The sequence below is a fragment of the Spinacia oleracea genome, chromosome 2 (assembly GCF_020520425.1).
Source record: "Spinacia oleracea cultivar Varoflay chromosome 2, BTI_SOV_V1, whole genome shotgun sequence".
NCBI classification, from domain to species: Eukaryota; Viridiplantae; Streptophyta; class Magnoliopsida; order Caryophyllales; family Amaranthaceae; genus Spinacia; species Spinacia oleracea.
Window position 1 is genome coordinate 3,207,360 of NC_079488.1, and position 18,656 is coordinate 3,226,015.

Below are 18,656 nucleotides of genomic sequence, written 5' to 3' on the forward strand. Positions count from 1 at the left end.
ATTTTTTTACTTATCAGTTACCTATTTGTTTCCTATTTTTTAGGGAATTTTGTAAACTATTATATTGCTCATGTTGTCACTATTTTATAGGGATTTCACGCACACCATTTTCCAAAGATTTTGTACAATCTTTTCGTATTTATTCCCTACTTTTTAGGGAATAGATTTCTGAATTATTTATTTGTACAATAGTTTATTCTGTTATAAATATATTTTATTGTGGATGCCCATACCCCTGACATCCATATTTTAATTGTGGATAATTATCCTATATAATGTACATATGTGTACATATTATGTTGAGGGAATAAGATCATAACCGTCGGTTTCTCTCTTCCTCTCTCTCCCTTTCTCCCTAATTTTATAACACGTTATCCTTATTATCTAAACTCTTGAAGAGTTATACATATTAGTTTATTCATGGAAGAATTTTGTACAATTATGAGTTGATTCAAAATTATAAAATAGGAGTATGTAATGTCCTTATATTGAGTTTATTTTATAGTCCAGAAGAACCATAAATCACATTATACCCTAAGTTGGACAGTGATATTATTATTTATCATAAATTGTAATGAAAGTATGACTAGAGGAATTTTAATCAACATATATTGATGATTACTACTACTTATGACCTCCAGAAGAAGGTTTATATATGTCCAATATTTAAGGATACATTTTGTAATATTATGTACAAGAAAATATATTTATTTCAGGTATTATTTTCAAAAGTTTGGTGATATAAATACTCACCTAGTGCATACAAGTGAAGATTTGAAAATTCAAGTCAAATTTTGGACTTTCGAGGAGCTTCATGTTTCTACATTTGAGAAGTTATCAACAATATTAGATTGATTGAACTAGAAGATCTCAAGTGATGTATTCATCAGGGGGAGAAAATACGTGTTGCACTCTTTTTCCTTAACCATGATTTTGTCCCATTGGGTTTTCCTGGTAAGGTTTTTAACGAGGCAACATCCCAAGCGTATTATGATGAGTGTTGTACTCTTTTCCTTCATTAGGTTTTATCCCACAGGGTTTTCTTAGAAAGGTTTTTAATGAGGCATCATCTCATGTATATTACAGGGTCATTGTATTATTTTAGATAATGGACATCCAAGGGGGAGTGTTAGAAATATATTGTATTGTAGATGCCCATTATACCACTGACATCTTTATCCTATATAATGTACGTATGTGTACATATTATGTTGAGGGAATAAGAATATAACCGTCGGTTTCTCTCTTCCTCTCTCTCCCTTTCTCCCTAATTTTATAACATATTCGTTTAATTAATTCATTATTTTTGCATTTGTTACCTATTTGTTATCTAGTTAGTTGTTGTAACTATTATTTAGGGAATTCAATTGTTTGGATTATTATTTTATTCGGGGGATGTAAGTCTTGTAATCTGATGTTAGTCATGTATGATAATAATTTAGTCTATGTACGTTTTTTTAATTTTGTTTTAATTATTATACATTTTTTTTTATTTTTTTATTATTATCATGTATTTGAAGTTTCAATTTAAAAATAATTTATTTATAAATATTTAAAAAAGAATTTAGAAAAGGAAAATACTAAGGACTCACCAGGACGTGATACGTGTCATTCCTGGTGTGTCTTTTAGTATATAGTAATAGAAGATGGAGAGAGTAATATATAACGACAGTGATAATTAATTTAGTGGTACTTTATCAGGAAAGTTTGGTGTTTGTAATTCTAATCTTTCTTTTTCTTTATTAAAGAAAAAGGAATAGGGAACATATATACTAAGTACGTGATAATAAGGTGGCAAAAATTTGAAGGGAAACCTCACGTTGAAGAGATTATTGGTAATAAAAGATGACACATAAAATGTTACTTTGCTTAAAGACAAGGCCTAGCTACCTTCTAATTTGGTCTATTTGAAGCAATCATGAAGATGTTGGTTCATTTTCTATAGTAAAGAATATTAATTTGTATTAACTTTCTAAATACAATATATACTATAACTTTTGTCACTTTGAAGCAAACATTTGCTCGACGATTACTACCCCAACTCATGTTTTATCTCCTATAACGAAATTACAGTTAATGGTGGCTTTGACACGATAACATTTCTATAAAGGTGCAAACAAGACTATATCAGCAAACAAAGGTTGACACAAGGGAACACTACTAACTGTTTTGAATGTTATGTAATGGTCTTTAAATACCATAGTAGTGTAGTTTGCGCACGGGGCTAAGCTTAGTTTTGTAGTAAAAGAACATCAAACATTATTCTAGGATTAAAATTATCAAGCTGCCAAACTCTTTGAAACAATCTCAAAAACATTTGGAGATATTCCATTTGTAGACATAATCATTTCCAGCTGTGCCTGATATTTCAAAATGCAACAAATAAAATCAAATCCAGGGTGACATAATTCATTGAGGAAAACAAGTTTTTAATTTGCAGGAAGACTTGATTGATTTTGATTTACCTTTGCAAGCTTCTGACGGGTTTCATCATAACCTCTCCATCCAGAGAAAGCGGACACCATCCTTGAAGTCACCTTGAAGCGCAATACAATACAAGATTGAAAAAACACCATTATTTAATTTATAACATCTCCCATTAGTTTATTTGAATTCCTAATAAATAAATAAAACCAATAATTTCAAAGAATACTAAATATTAATCTCCCGAAAACAAAAACAAACCTGAGGGTTTGTTTTGTCTAGCTTGACCACCAAGTTTGCCAAGAATTTGTATCCTGATCCATCTTTGGCATGAAAGTTTACAGGGGACTCGCAAAATCCACCAATCAAAGAGTAGACATTGTTTGGATTGCGAATGTCAAATGCCGGGTGGTCGAGTAGCTTCTTAACATTCTCGACATTGCCGGGAACGTCTGACCTTGCTTGGAGTGCAAACCATTTGTTCACAACCTTAATTTTCAAACAATCCAGTATATAAGTATTTTTGTAATATACAGACTGAATATTTCCATGATAACAATCCAGTATATAAAAGAAATTCTCATTACCAAATAGTCATGCTTCCACTTGTTATAAAAGTGAGCCAAAACTTGGTCCTGATGTTTACCAGGGTTCTGGGTTATCGCTACTAGAGCTGCAAATTCATCTGTCATGTTCGTTGCAGTCTTGTATTCATTCAGTGCAAGCTCAGTGCATTCTGGGTCTTTAAGAGATGCAAGATATGCTGCAGTATAGTATGTCCAAATATTATACTCCGTCCGTCCCATATTTATACGGTTTGACTAAAAACACCGGTTTTAAGAAAAGTGGAATATAGTACATGACAAGTTGAAATATACTCAACACACTTGGCCGGGCACGGGCATTAAGAAGAAGAATTGAATGAAATAAAGTAATAAAACAAGTGGGGTTGACTTGATATTTTAATAAGTAAAACAAGTGGGGACCATGTCATTTTAGAGGGTGGGAGGTAGGGGTGGGAGGTGGGGGTGTAGATAGATTATTTAATTAGATGGTGATGTTGATAATTTACTAAAAATAGCAAGTGTATCTCTTAAATAAATACGGCCAGAAAAGGCAAGTGTATCCCTTAAATAAATACAGAAGGAATAGTATATTGATGATTGATTTGTATGAAAAAAAAGTAGAATATAGTACATTTGAAAGTAGAATATAGTACATTTGAAAGTGGAATATAGTATGTGTGGTGTTTTCAATGCATTTTTAGTTAATATAGTACATGAGAAAGTGGGGAACTTAATAGCCAAAAATATAAACAAGACTATAATTTTGGGACGCCTGATTTGAAAAGCATGACTATAATTTTGGGACGGAGGGAGTATCACATAAGCAAACCAAAGCCTAAATCATATACTTATACAAAAGCAGATTAAACATAAGTTATATATAAATTAGAAACGAAACGAACCAAGTGAAATGTTTTTTAGTGCCCGTCTAGCCATATTAAGGTGGTTAAATTCATATTGCTCAGAGCTCTTGTTTTCTTGGACCTGTAATCCAATTCCAATAAAAAAAAAACAGTTAAATAATGGAGTATATATATATATATATATATATATATATATATATATATAAATAACTAAACTATGTATGTTTAAGTGACATACTGTTCGGAGGAAGTCAGTTTTCAGCTGCAAAGCAAGCTCCTTCCTGATGAAAGCTCGGACTGCATGAACAGCATCAGGGTCTGCAACTTCCATCATATCCATTATCTCCCCCACACCAGGGAGAGTCATTGCCTTTACGATGAATTCCTATCATGACACGATACTCGATTTTTGAGGGTGTCCAAGTAACATAGACTCATTATGCCCAAGAATTACATAATGTTTAACATAATACAAATGGGTCTCTTACTTTATCCAAAGTATTGTCGCAGAGAATGGTTTTGAGCCCTTGAACAAATTTAGGGTTTAAAAGTAGAGGCTTGTTTTGTTGGAAATCTGCAACTAAGTTGAGCATCAACTTTCTGGCCAGAATCTGTCCGGCCTCCCAACTGCAGCATAATCCATAATCCATAATCCATAATGTAGTATAGCAGTGAAATGAAATTCATTTATTTTATCATATACTATACATAAAAATATATTTATGTACCGATTGAATTCATCTGAATCATGGGCTAGGAGGAAAAATATATCATTATCAGACAGATCAGTTTCGAGACGAACAGGTGCGCTGAATCCCCTTAACAAAGAAGGAACTGGTTTCTCATATACCTCAGAGAAGACAAATTCTTCTTCCTTCTGAAAAAACGATGTTGTATAACAAACACGATGCATCAATATATGTGATTGTAACAATAAATTCAGAAAAAATAAACTTTTTTTTATCACAGATTCACTATCTATCAGCTAGACCGACCTTTGTTACTCGAAGAACAGTTGTGTGGACAGGCTGACCACCAACAGAAAGTGTCTCAAGTTTGCCATCATGCGAAACCAACGAAAGGGGCATGTCGTTGCCATGAGAATCTAGTAAACCCATTGCAACTGGGATGAACATGGGCTCTTTTACAGGCTGCCCAGGAGTTGGTGGCACCTCTTGGCTAAAAATTTAAGGATATCAGATTAGTAGAATGAATCATCAGCAAACCAATACTTAGTTGTAAAAAGTAAAACCAGAAAAGAATACCTAAATTTCAATGCAAATGTGTGCTTCTCAGCATCATAAGATGAAGTGACTTTCACAACTGGTGTGCCAGCTTGCGAGTACCTTTTGCAATTGATAACTTTTGGTCATAAATACTTTAACAATCACAAATATGTTGCAGCAGATACCCAATTATCAGGAAATACCAAAAACGTACCAAAGCAAGAAATTTGCAAAATCTGCATTATTTGCATCCTTCATGGCAGCATAAAAATCTTGACAAGTTACGGCTTGTCCATCATGCCTCTCAAAAAACAAATCCATACCCTAAGATTGAATGCAAGTTAAACTTAAAGAGAGACATATCAATCATGTTTTTTTAATAGCTAGTTAACCTTGATTTATCGTTTTTACCTTTCGAAATCCTTGGCTCCCCAGTAAAGTTTTATACATCCGGACTACTTCTGCTCCCTGTTGGACAAAGCCAGGAAAAGAATACAATTTATATAATCAAAATTACCATTAACGTAAATTTTACCAGGTTTTCTTCAACTATCTTCATTTTTGTCTAAACGAGGATATCAAAATGAAAATGTTCGCACCTTCTCATAGACCTGTAATGTTCAAATAATTAAATTAGTTAAAAACTAAAGGCTTAATGGATTCTCTAAACTATTGAAAAAAGAAAAGAGTACATATATGCAAAGCCATACCGTGACTACAGTTTCCATGAATCCGAAATTACCAGAACAGATTCCAATATAAGAACAAGGTCACATAAAAGCAAATCAGTGAAACAATTAACAAGAAGAAGAAAAAAAAGCAGTATTACAGAAACATAACAAATTAAATATTACCAGTGCACAAGGTTTCTATCTACAAAGAAGGAAAAAGGAAAATTCATTAGCTCAGCAAAAATTATCAGAATAAAGGGAGTCAAAGTGAAATAACACGTACCTTAATGTAAGAAAGTGGTTGCACAGGATGAGCCATAGGACCGGAATCCTGAGAAATGAGAGATAAACCACTTCATATACATCCACAATCATATCGAATCAATCATCAGATGAAGATGATAAAAAAATTGTTGAATCATGATATTAGCAAAGAGTCTAATTCTTTCTTCTTTTCAACTTATTCTCGTCTATATGAATTAGTTGGATTATTTGTGAACTCACTTTTTGTTGCAAAAGGAACTATTACACTTATTGGAACGTATTGACCCTAATTGGAAAGTATTCTTCCTGCAACTTTTTATAGGTAAGGATAACAATCCAGATTCTAAGTGTCAGATAAAAAGGTAACCTCAGCATATTGATAATTCCGGAGCATTGAAACGTCAGCAATCCGCTTCACAGTACGGCTTCTCGTGTCAGATATAAATTCCTAAATGACGATATACATTTTATAAACAACAGAAACAAAGAGGAAATCAGCTCTCCAAGCTACAAACAAACACTGTTTATGATCCACCAAAGAAATACCTGATCACGAAAGACAGTTACTCCTTCATTTAGGCTGAGCTGAAACCAGTCTCGGCATGTTACTCTGCAGAAAATTTTATGTCAAACAGCAAACAGATCACTAATTAAAAGCAAACAGATGTACAAAGCACTGAGATCTGTGTAAAAGCAATGTTTCAAAAGAAAAGACTTACCTATTACCAGTCCAGTTGTGGAAGTACTGAGAGTTGAGACAACAATTAACACAAAAGCACCATAAAAATTAGTTCAAAAAGAGCAATTTAACTACTGCCCACCTCTTCCAAAAAGACAACCTCAATCATTCATTCGTTTAGTGGAAGCATACCTCATGACCAATAACGCGTAGAATAGCAGCATAATCTGCATCAGTGGCAGTTTCTGGAGATGCCAAAACCAGCTTAGAATTGAAAATCTGCCAAGAAAAAGCATATTCAGTTTCACTAATTAAATTGTTTCATGAACACAGTCAAGCACTCAAGTATAAGGCCAAATTCTCCAGAAGCATACATTCAAACTTTTGTTCTCCATGGCTCCCCTACAAAGCATTCAGCATTTTAAAAAAAAAAAGCTTAGTGTCTTATTCCAAACTAAAAAAACAAAACAACCAAGAGAAAGAATAAAAAACAAATCTTACATATTGAAGTCTGGAACAGCAACAATATTATACAGGTCCAAGTCATACTCCAAACCGAAAACCTGTAGAGAAATAATAAAGATGTGAAAATGACATATATGTAACCAAGAGTGAGCTTCAAAAGAGTAACAAATGTGTCGTCTTTGGTGAATAATAATAGAGAACTGACATCCTCATCCCACTTCATGGCTGCCTTAAGAGAATGCATGGCATGTGTCGTCTTTGGCAAGTCCTCTGAGGGAGTGTAGATCCTGAGAGTGACCTTGCGGCCAGAACGAGTAACAAATGTGTCATCTCTACTCTCTAACCGCCCAGCAACTAAGGCAAACAAATATGATGGCTTTTTGAATGGGTCTTCCCAAATAGCAAAATGCCTGCCTCCCTGTCACAATTAATTAATAAGTTATTATAATGAAACACCATAATAATGTTTATAATAAAACTTAGCTGCAGTCCACAGAATACAAATTAATAAGTTATTAGAACACCATAATGTTTATAATGAAACTTAGCTGCAGTCCACAGAATACATCAATGCCTAAAATTTAGCTGCAGTACCTCAATGTCCCCTTGACCAATGAGATTTCCATTAGACAGTAACACAGGATACTTGGTTTTATCAGCTTCCACACGAACGGTGTATTTTGCCATTATATCAGGACGATCCTGTCAACACCAAACCAAAAGGATGTGCTTTCAATAAAAATAAAAATATATGACTAGCAAGCATCCTTTAAATCACAATATTCAAAAATTGACTAACTGAATCGACCTGAAAGAAAGTTATTTTCCGGAAACCCTCTGCTTCGCACTGAGTAGAGAAATTTCCAGAAGATTTGTATAAACCCTGCAACAAAAAATGGCAAACCATTAACACTAAAGAGAGCAATTACCAATTAAAATAAAGAGTTCAATTTTCAAGATAAAGCATTCCTCACCTCCAATGACACGTTGTCTTGAGGGTATATCTCAGTAACAATTTCTAATGTGAATTTACCAGTTGGTGGTGATGGAAGTGTCAGATGGCAAGAATCCACATAAAAATCTCCCTCCTAAACAAACACAAATGTACAAATATCAGATTACGTTGAAACAATAATAGAATATCCAAATGTGGCATTGAATTGAAACCAAGCAAGTTAAAAATAAAATGAATATATATATATATATATATATATATATATATATATATATATATAATAAACATACGTTTATCTGTTTTCCATTAACATGGACAGAGATAAGCTTCAAATCACTCCCGTCCAAGACTAGGGGAGAAGATCCAGAGGCTGATCAAGAGAAGATACGAGTTAAGCATAAAGTCATTAAGCTATACATATTGCATAGTAATATTAATGATTAACTAGGTATTACACCTTCATTATCAGCACGGACGACAGAAATTTTTGAGTATACATGGGTCTTATCTTCATTCAAAACAAATTTTAATTCCACCTGATTCAACAAATAAGCGCATTAACAGCAACTAACTTAGAAATATTCACCATAGATGATAGATGGGGTTAGCAAAAGATGCATACAGTATCGCAATAGTAAGCCGGCTTCTTGTAGTCTTTTAAAAAATATTCTTTTGGAACATCCATCCCTTGTTCTTGCAAGTCTTCTATTCACTTGCTCACTCCTCCTCTGATCTGAAGTACAATACAATATAAGAAAGCGAGTAATAAATAATAAATAATAAATAACAAATAATATGGGAGTATTAACATTAATATCACACAATTATACGAAACAAGATTACAAAGCGTAAATGATGATATAAAGGTTTGGCTTGAAGAGACTCCTCATCAAGTCTCAACCTTTGTAAACAATGATCATGGTATTTGATTGTTGAATAAAATCACCCCCTTTTCATGGCAAAAAAAAAAAAAAAAAGCAAAACATATAAATAGGAAAAAAATTCATTATTTCAGTTCAATTAAAACTCAAATATGGAATGAATCACAATTAATCATTAATTTGCAATATTGGATTATATGATAATCACACTCGACGGAAATATCAAAATCTCGCCGCCAAACCTCATCCTAAACGACACGCAACTCTTGGGACACCGGTAGACTGCCGGAATTTGGCACAACAGCCGTCGTTTTTGCCTAGATTTTCGAACAATTTCGAACACATTTGGGCAGATTCGAGGATAATTACAGCCAAAAACAATTTCAATAGTTTCAAATTCATCTAATTACACAATTTTAATGATTCTTTATGCTAAATCACCATTTAGATTCCAATTGAAATTGAATTGGGGGAAGTTTTAGGGTTTTAAATTGTTCGAACCAAACTCTTTGAATTCGAAGCGAAAACAACAATCCAAGATATGATTTTGCAATTCAAAACTAAAGAAATCAAAGCCCTCAATCAATTATACAAAATCTTTGATCAATTTCGGTGAATTTTGAATCAAAATTTCGACACTATTGCCCCTTTTCGAAGTACGGTATATTGAACATAAACGATTTTCCCTTTTTTTCAATAGAAATTAATACAAATTTTGACATAATGCATAAAACATCCAAATTTTAATTCAACAGTAGTATCAAAATACTATGATATATAATCCAATCAATTAAAATCACTATTTTAATTATGCAAATTAATCCATAATATAACTCCTCCTCTAGTTGAATTAAAATCATCAAATATGCATCAATCATGAACATATTAACATATACAGGAAGCTAACTGATACCACTGTAGGAACTTAGATGCACTTAGCGGAATTTCAGGAAACTAATTTTCTAGTCTCTAACGCATGAATATATTAATATGTATCAAGCAATAAGGATTAGAATAACTACCTTTGATGCGTGCTTTCAATACTACCAAGAACGGAAGAGATGAATTAGTTTAGGGTTTGTGATATTTTAAAAGTGAGAACTTACTGGGTTCATTTATTTTATTTACTTTTTTAATAACTATTTTTACTTATGTTAGTTGTGACTTGTGAAAGATGTGATTATATATGAGTTATGAATTGAGCAATACGATCAATTTATAGGATTTAATCAATTATAAATTTAATATGATTAGAATTTCCAATTTATATCTTGAAGAGTTATAGTGCTTTAGTATTAGTATTATAATGGCCCAAATTTTAAGCAACTTTTTTAATTTCAGGATATTTATATTTTATTTTCTTAGAGTTTTAGTTTTCCTTTGATAATAAGAGTATTGTTTATTATATACTAGTATAGTACCCGTGCGATGCACGATTTTTAATCTAAATATAAATTTACATGAAATCTGGTAGATAATTATCATCAAAATAGAGTTTATAGATATTCTCCAAATAAAAAATAATTAATGATGGATAAATTTGTTATTGCTCATCCGTTGTCTTACTTATTAAAACAACAATTAAAATAAATAAGGGTACATAAATAAAATTATTTTTATTCTCATTCATCATTTGTGTCAAACATAAAGGTATCTCACCCGCCCTTCATTTCGATAGTAATACACTAATACCCCCTTAATACTCGCTACGTACCCCGTCAACCTCATTACCCGATCACCTAACACCTATTTAGACCATTTATTTTATTCATTTTTTTTAAAACTATTGCATGTAGGCTAAGAGTATAAATATTTCTTTTGAAAAAGGTTTAAGAAAATCAAAATACTATTTTGCTATTACGGAGTAGCAACTTACTATGTATATTATAAAAACAATAATATCATAAAAATTGTGATTTTTCCGTTAGTATTATTATGTTAAATTCTTGCCATAATACATATGAAATCGTAATTTTGGAAAAAATAAATAAAAAATCAAAAAAATAGATAATTTAAAGATTCTTTAAATTAAATTACTCCGTATTTCAAAAAAAAATGTAAGGACACACCAGGAGATGACACGTGTCATTCTTGATGTGTCTTTTAGTATATAGTTTTGATATAGATTAGATTTTGCCATGAGTTTTGAGAGTTTCAAATGTTTTCCTTCTTTTTCACCTTCATCTTGCGTTTGATTTGATTTAAAACGACTTGTTTTCTGATATCAAATACTTTTTTTTTTTTAGATAAATTCTGATATCAAATACTTTGTACCGAGTAATTCGTTTCCTTATCTATTTGGAGTATATATATGATTTTTTTACATAACACACAATTAATTGTTATTATCCATGTAATGACCTGATTCATTTCCTTATATAAAATGATTTTTTCCTTAACTTTTGAGATTTTCACATATTTTCCAACTATTATCTTGATTTTGCGTTGATTTTGATATAAAATGATTGGTTTTCGTATACGGTTATAGGCCATATACAAACTTTTATATAAGGCGGTCTTACACAAAAGACCACATTGGTGTCATATAAGTTAAAGAATGAAATCAATTAGTTAAGCACTAGAACTAATTAGTTAAACACTAAGATTAAATAGTTAAACAATGAAATTAATTAGTTAAACGCTAAAACTAATTAGTTAAGAAATGGAACCAATTAGTTAAGCAATCAAAGTGGTCTTTCCGGTAAGGCGGTCTTACACAAAAGTTACCGTACCCCATATCAAATAATTATTTTCCTTACTTGTTTGGAGTATGTATGATTTTCTATTACATTATACTAGATTTTAGCCCGTGCGATGCACGGTTTCTATTAAATTGTTACGTTAAAATAAAACTCCTACATATATCAACTGTTATATTTTATATATTAGATTAAATTGATTTTTTTTATTTTGGATTGAATTTCATTTTAAATTTATTTTTTAATTATTATAGTGTTTGATTTTGGATGAAATTGTATATAAGAAATATTAATAATTATTTAATAAAAATATTTACGTGTTACCTAATTATTTATCTACGTGGCATTCAACTTCTTAATTCAAAACTAATTTTGAAGTCTTATTTTTCATTGGCTGAAACTATTAGATTTCCTACGTGGCGCTCTAATATTGGATTAATGTTTGATTTCGGATTGAATTTTGTTTTAGATTTATTTTTAATTATTAGAGCGTTTGATTTTGAATGAAATTGTATATATTAGTAATTAATTAATTAATTTAAATATCTACGTGGCACCTAATTAATTATCTACGTGGCACTCGATTTTTTAAATTCAAAAATAAATTAGAAATCTTATTTTTCATTGGCCGAAACCATTAGTAATCCTAGGTGGCGCTCTAATAGTTCAGCAAATATGTCTCCTTTATATATGTATATTAGATTGATATTTATGATTTTAATATTATGTAAAAAAAAGGGGTTCTTTTTTTACGCAAACCGACGAAATATATATTAATTAGAAATTAGGAATATTCGGATACAATCCTCAACTTTTGAGGCCAAAGACAACACAATCCTACCCGAACTGATTCCTAAGCAACCTAAATCCCTCTCGTACGCAAAAACTTGTCAAAAAGGGATACTTCACTCCTAAATATCCATACTTATAATTACCAATCTGATAATTAAGAAAGCTATATATAAACATACTACCCAAAAGATACGAACGCCAAAGCACTAGCTTGAAGATCCTGCGTTGCTCCAAAATATGCACTGCTACGAAAGATACTAGTTGTTGGAAACTTCACCATCCTCCAGTTCAACAATCTCAATTGGGTTAGAGACTGTTGAACCACCAACAACGAAAGGCTCAAAAACTTTACCCTTTCCTTTCCCCTGTACCTCATCACCCTTGCTTCTCGTCCCTTCCAAAGCCTGTTTGATGTTTGACACTATTGATCCAAAAACAATTTCAGAGGCTGAAGAAGATGCAGCAAAAGTATTCAAAGTCTGTGTTGTAGTGCTCGCTGCTTGAACCAAACTCCTCTCCATGGCAGCTTGCCTTCGGACACAAGAATCGAATTCTTTGAAATAATGTTCTTTGGCACAAGCTGGAATGATGAAATGAAGTTTGTGACCTACTGCCATAACCATGGAATGAGCAGCCAAGTCATGAGCTACCTTGTTGCAGAAACGAGGAATATGTGAAAAGGAAACTGTCCAGTTCTGGCTCAACAACAGGGCCACTTCTCTAACACAGGACCTAACTCATGATGTGCCTGTTCTTGAATATCACTGAGCAGTAACTTCAACTGAATGGCATCTGTTTCCACTTCTAATTTATCAAACTTAAGGTCCTTAGCAATCATCAAACCTTCACGCAAAGCATAAAGTTCTGCAGCCAGTGGAGAATATCTTATGTCTCTCCTCTTCCTCGTTGGCATGTTGCCACAAATCACAATGTTGTGATTAAATATGTGTCAAATGTTCATTTCAATGATTAATTAGTAATTCAATTTGAATGAATTTAAAAATAGAAATAAAAAATAGCTATCCACCTCCTCTTCTTCTCTGTTATTATTTGGGAACCGACACCACACCACACCACCTTCCACCACCGACTCCATTTTCTCTCTCCTTTGAGCTAACTGTGCTATTGATCCTTTGTCGCCGCCGACCTTCCTACCTTGTCGTTGCTAAGGTTGTTCTTATTTTTGCCGTCGGTGACACTAATCGCTACTTCGTTGTTCTACTTGTTCCAATGTTAAGCTCGTGCCTTATCAAAGTTGCGGGTTCTTACTCTCACATCCGCCGTGCCAAAACCCTGTAGTCATGGTTTCTCCTTTCGCGAACCTGTTGTAGGCCGTTGTAGCCCGAGGTACCACACTACATTTAAGGATCTATTGATTTTCGCCGTATGTGGTAATTCAGGAGTAATTATCGTCGTATGTGGCAAGATGGTAAACCGTCCTCATCTCTAGCGTGACTGTTCAGGGACTCTCGGGTCACAATAAAAGCTAGAGTTGGGGGTGAGGTTATTGAAAATAGTTGGCCAACGAAGATTGAATGTACTGTCAGGGGCTCCCGGGTACATCTCAAATAGACTGTTTGGGTCTCTCCATTGTTTAGTAGATTGTCAGGGGCTCCCGGATCTACTTAGAATGGAGAGTTACATGAATTTGGGAATGTAAGAAATTATGATTAGAGAAAGAGCTCCAATAGAGAACCATTAGTAATCTTTAATACCTACTTAACTACTAACAGGACTCGGTTTGTTTCATTTTTTTTGTAATTCAAAATTTGCGTAGGAATGATGTCTTCGTGTGTATTCCTTGTTTCTTGTTTGTTTTGTTCTCCCATTTGGGATTGAACCTGCGACGACCCATTTTATTATGGTGAGCAGATGACCACTGCCGAAAGGTATCTTTGATTTCATAGGTCGTTCAAGTGAGGATGATTATAATAGAAATAAATGTATTTCAACGGGGTTTTCAATCGTAAATTTTAAGCAGTTAATTTAATTTATAAGGTTTATATTTTTGTCAAGTTTTAATTTAGTTAACGTAGAGAGATTTGTAATTTTCATTATCTTTATCGATTTTGAGATTTGCAGTCTTGCGCTTTCCCTTAGGTAAATGCGGCGGTAATACTTTGATTCTTGGTTGTTGTTTTCGCTTATGTTTAAAAATATACAGGTTTGTAAATCCTATTTTCAGATGGATGTTGGTTATTTTGAATTTATTTTAGGTTTTAAATAATCCCAAATCTGGGTTTGTTTAAATTACAAAGGAAAATCTGCCGAATTTTATACTCAAATTAATAATTATTATTTTAAGTAATTTTTAATAGGGTCTAGAATCCTTACACTTATCTGAGTAGGACTCGTAATCCCAAATCTGGGTTTGTTCGAATTACAAAGGAAAATCTGCCGAATTTTATACTCAAATTAATAATTATTATTTTAAGTAATATTTTAAAACGGTCTAGAATCGGGGTATTACAAGTATATAACTTGGAATCATTATTTGATTAGAATTTTTAATTTATTTAATTTATCTAATAGGAGTAGTACGTAACAAAAAGTAACAAAGTAGTTTCAATTTATCTAATAGGAGTATTAATTTGATTATTGTGTTATAGTTATATATGTAAGTATTTGTATCTAATAGGAGTATACGTAGGAAAGCAATAGTGTTTTTTTTGTTATCAAAACTTGTGTTGTGATTTCAACGCGTGAGTCTATAACTTTTTTGTTTGCATTTAAATATATCCACATGTCATCTAATTAATTATCTACGTGGCACTCAGTTGTTTTAATTCAAAAATAAAATAGAAATCTTATTTTTCATTGGCCGAAATCATTAGTAATCCTACGTGGTGCTCTAATATTTCAGCAAAAATGCATGCCCGTGTGATGCACGGATTTTATTAAATTGTTAAGTTAAAATAAAACTCATATATAGACCAACTTATATTTTATATATTATATTAAATTAGTTTTTGATTTTGGATTGAATTTTATTTTAGATTTATCTTTTTAATTATTAGAGTGTTTGATTTTGAATGAAATTTTATATGTGTAATATTAATAATTAATTAATAAAAATATATACGTTTCACCTAATTATTTATCTGAGACACTCGACTTTTTTAATTCAAAATTAATTTTTAAATCTTATTTTTCATTGAAGAAACCATTAGATTTCCTGCATGGCGCTCTAATATTGGATTAGTGTTTGCTTTTGGATTGATTTTTGTTTTAGATTAATGTTTGATTTTGGATGAATTTTATTTTAGATTTATTTTTAATTATTAGAGTGTTTGATTTTGGATGGAGTTGTATATATTAGTAATTAATTAATTAAAATACCTATGTGACACCTATTTAATTATCTACGTGGCACTTGATTTTTAAAATTCAAAAATAAAATTGAAATCTTATTTTTCATTGGCCGAAACCATTAGTAATCCTACGTGGCGCTCTAACATTTTAGCAAAAATGCCTCCTTATATATATATTAGATAGATTAGTAATGTCAAAACCCTAACCTTAGCATTCAATGGGCTTTCATTATACAAGTCAAATCTTATGCTATATCGTGTGACCTCATAGGATTAAGTTAAGTATAGTTGTGGGCCCAATCACATTGGCCTACTAGTCATATTTTCTATAATAAAAAAAATTCATTAGCAAAAAGATAAAAAATTAGGCCAAACTAATTACAAATTAGGATGATATCATGTGATGCCTATAAAGTGTGATGGATAATACGGAACTTACTCGCGTTACAAAGAGTGTGATGGAATACGGAACTCACTCACGTAAATAAATACAACCAATTTACCAAACTAAAACTTTCGCAGTTTGCACTTCTCAGTCTCCCACGCAAATACTCAACTCACTCACATAAGAAATCAAGCAACAAAATTCATGGCAAAGTAGCAAAAACAATCCCTAATTCCACTTAATTTAGCATTGCTAATCATTCTAATTGTAGTATCATGTCCTCAAATTGCAGACTGTTTAAAAAAACCAAAAGCATATGCAAGAAAACAAGATATACCCTTTATCAAGTGTCAAGTTTGTCAAAAACTTGCTTCACAACTTCATTCTCAAGTGCAGAAGAACAAACAGTATGAACACAATTAAGTTTAGGGTTCGTGATATTTTAACAGTGAGAACTTACTGTAGAATTCACATCATCTGACAAACCTTATAAGGTATCATATATATCTTATTAGTAATGTCAAAACCCTAACCCTAGCATTCAATGGGCTTTCATTATACAAGTCCAATCTTATGCAATATCGTGTGACCTCATAGGATTAAGTTAAGTATAGTTGTGGGCCCAATCACATTGGCCTACTAGTCATATTTATTCTCTAGCAAGTAAATGTGTAGACACCTACTTTTGTCCCCGTTCCCGCAAGGGAAAGGTTCGATGATGAAAGCATAAAAACTCCACTTGACATCGCATCTCCTATAAAATAAACGAATCTCGATTCCCTATTTCATTTCACCCGAAACCTGCTATTTATGGAAACCTGCTAAAAATAGTAACTGCCATAAAAGGTAGCTTCTAAAAGTGGCAAATCAAAAAAGATAGAAACCTGTCAGAATTAGGTGTTGCATTCCAACATAAATCCTAAATGAGATAGAAAACTGCGAGAATCCTATTCCTAATAGGATTCGGAAATAAGAGTTACGTATTAATTTAAATCCTAACGAGCCTAGAGTTCGTAACGGCCCAGACGCATTCCGTCACAAATTGATACGCGCTAAAAGACTCAAATTAATCTCAAACTCTACGGATTTTAGAATCCGAATCTGACTAAACAAAAACTGCCCAAACCCTATTTTCAACGCCTGGCTCTGGGCGCCGAAATCTTCGGCGCCCAGGCCTGGGCGCTGAAAATACCTGGGTACGTCTCTTTTCCTAATTCTTTGCGGATTAGAACTCTGCAATTCTATCTTTCCACGAACTCTTCCCTATAAATAGGCCCCTAGTTTCGACGTGAAAGGACAACAACACATAGTATATTCTGAGTATTGACTCGAAACCCCTTAGCCTAAGCCTCTCGCTGCGAAACTGTTCACGCGTTCTGTCGCAATCGATCCATAAATCGAACAGAACGTATCCTGTCCCATAATCGAGATTAGTTAAATAAAAAGGAGAAATAGCAAAGTCAAAGTGGTTAGTTTTCTGAGAATCGTGACGCACCTCTCAAGGGTGCGTCGTAATGTGTCCCTTTTCGATGATTTAACTGCTTTCCTCGCCCTTTTTATGAACTGTTAAACTAACATAATCTGATTGTTCTATCACGCCTAATAAATATAATATTTTTGGGAAATCGGATTATCATGCTAGGTCCTTTAATGTTATTTAAATCAGATAATCACGATCGAATTAGTATTATATGCTGCATATTGCTAAAATCAATTCAGATTAGTTTAATAGTTAACGCATGTCCCTTCAATTATTTATGCTGAGCTAGTAAGGATATCCTGCCTCTGGAGTTATCGACGAGCGAATTACTCCTCTCGGTAGTTACAGTCCCCCGAACCCTCAATCTCTACCTTGCGGGTGTATATTGAGAGATCCCCACACCAGGGATCACAAGGGAACCTACGGCCGTCGTGGTCAAACATAATTGCACTCCCTTTATGTCACGATAACCGGGTTTTGTCAGTTTTTCTCATTGTTGTTAAAAACTGAATGGCGACTCCTATATTACTAGTCAATTGGGTGTATACTCACAGGAAATCCAATTACACTTGATTGAATAAAAAATAATCGTCACACCCACGAGGGACAAGGTCACGCATTAGCCTCGCGCTTTTTCGACCCCCTCACAGTGGCGACTCCACTGGGGATAGTGAAGGAAATACTCGTGCTTGTAGGTAATCAAAATAGCCGAAGGGTGAAACGATCCTACCCCGCGTTTATTTCCCCATCAAGTTGGGACGACCTGAAAATCAGCATATTAATGTGAACGGGCAGAACATCATAACGAATCTCGGCTCCCTCGGGAGTTGGGACTAAGGATAACTTTTTCGCCAATAGGGGGGTGCATACGCCGCGCATGTTTCCCACTCGGTACTTGTGCAGGTAGTACACCTATCCCGAACCCAATCGCTCGCTCATTAGGTCCCTCTCGCCTGCATGCCCCCTTGGCTTGCACTTGCGGGTTGGCCTCTTGA

The 18,656-nt window shown here is 33.1% G+C and overlaps 1 protein-coding gene across 1 annotated transcript; it reads right to left on the minus strand.

The window, feature by feature from the left end:
• Window positions 1–2,153: 2,153 nt before the first annotated feature.
• LOC110800616 (puromycin-sensitive aminopeptidase) lies at window positions 2,154–10,174 on the minus strand. The gene is made up of 30 exons (XM_056836392.1): window positions 10,017–10,174; window positions 8,736–8,846; window positions 8,571–8,649; window positions 8,404–8,483; window positions 8,133–8,246; window positions 7,967–8,041; window positions 7,753–7,860; window positions 7,364–7,576; window positions 7,195–7,256; window positions 7,068–7,095; window positions 6,886–6,972; window positions 6,734–6,759; window positions 6,561–6,624; window positions 6,382–6,462; window positions 6,034–6,081; window positions 5,934–5,952; window positions 5,790–5,794; window positions 5,679–5,690; window positions 5,491–5,547; window positions 5,294–5,403; window positions 5,119–5,199; window positions 4,849–5,032; window positions 4,582–4,730; window positions 4,342–4,480; window positions 4,092–4,238; window positions 3,893–3,974; window positions 3,012–3,187; window positions 2,686–2,913; window positions 2,466–2,537; window positions 2,154–2,360 (listed from the first exon to the last, which is right to left on the minus strand). The coding sequence occupies exons 2-30, from the start codon at window positions 8,796–8,798 to the stop codon at window positions 2,280–2,282; spliced, it is 2,670 nt and encodes an 889-aa protein (XP_056692370.1). The 5' UTR covers window positions 8,799–8,846; window positions 10,017–10,174; the 3' UTR covers window positions 2,154–2,279.
• Between the last annotated feature and the right edge of the window lie 8,482 nt (window positions 10,175–18,656).

Coding starts and splice junctions, on each gene's coding strand:
- LOC110800616 (XM_056836392.1), bottom strand. CDS start 8,798: ATGGATGTTCCAAAAGAATATTTTTTAAAAGACTACAAGAAGCCGGCT. Junction 6,760..6,885: donor TACGCGTTATTGGTCATGAG/GTATGCTTCCAC, acceptor CTCAACTCTCAG/TACTTCCACAACTGGACTGG. Junction 5,404..5,490: donor GGAGCCAAGGATTTCGAAAG/GTAAAAACGATA, acceptor ATTCAATCTTAG/GGTATGGATTTGTTTTTTGA.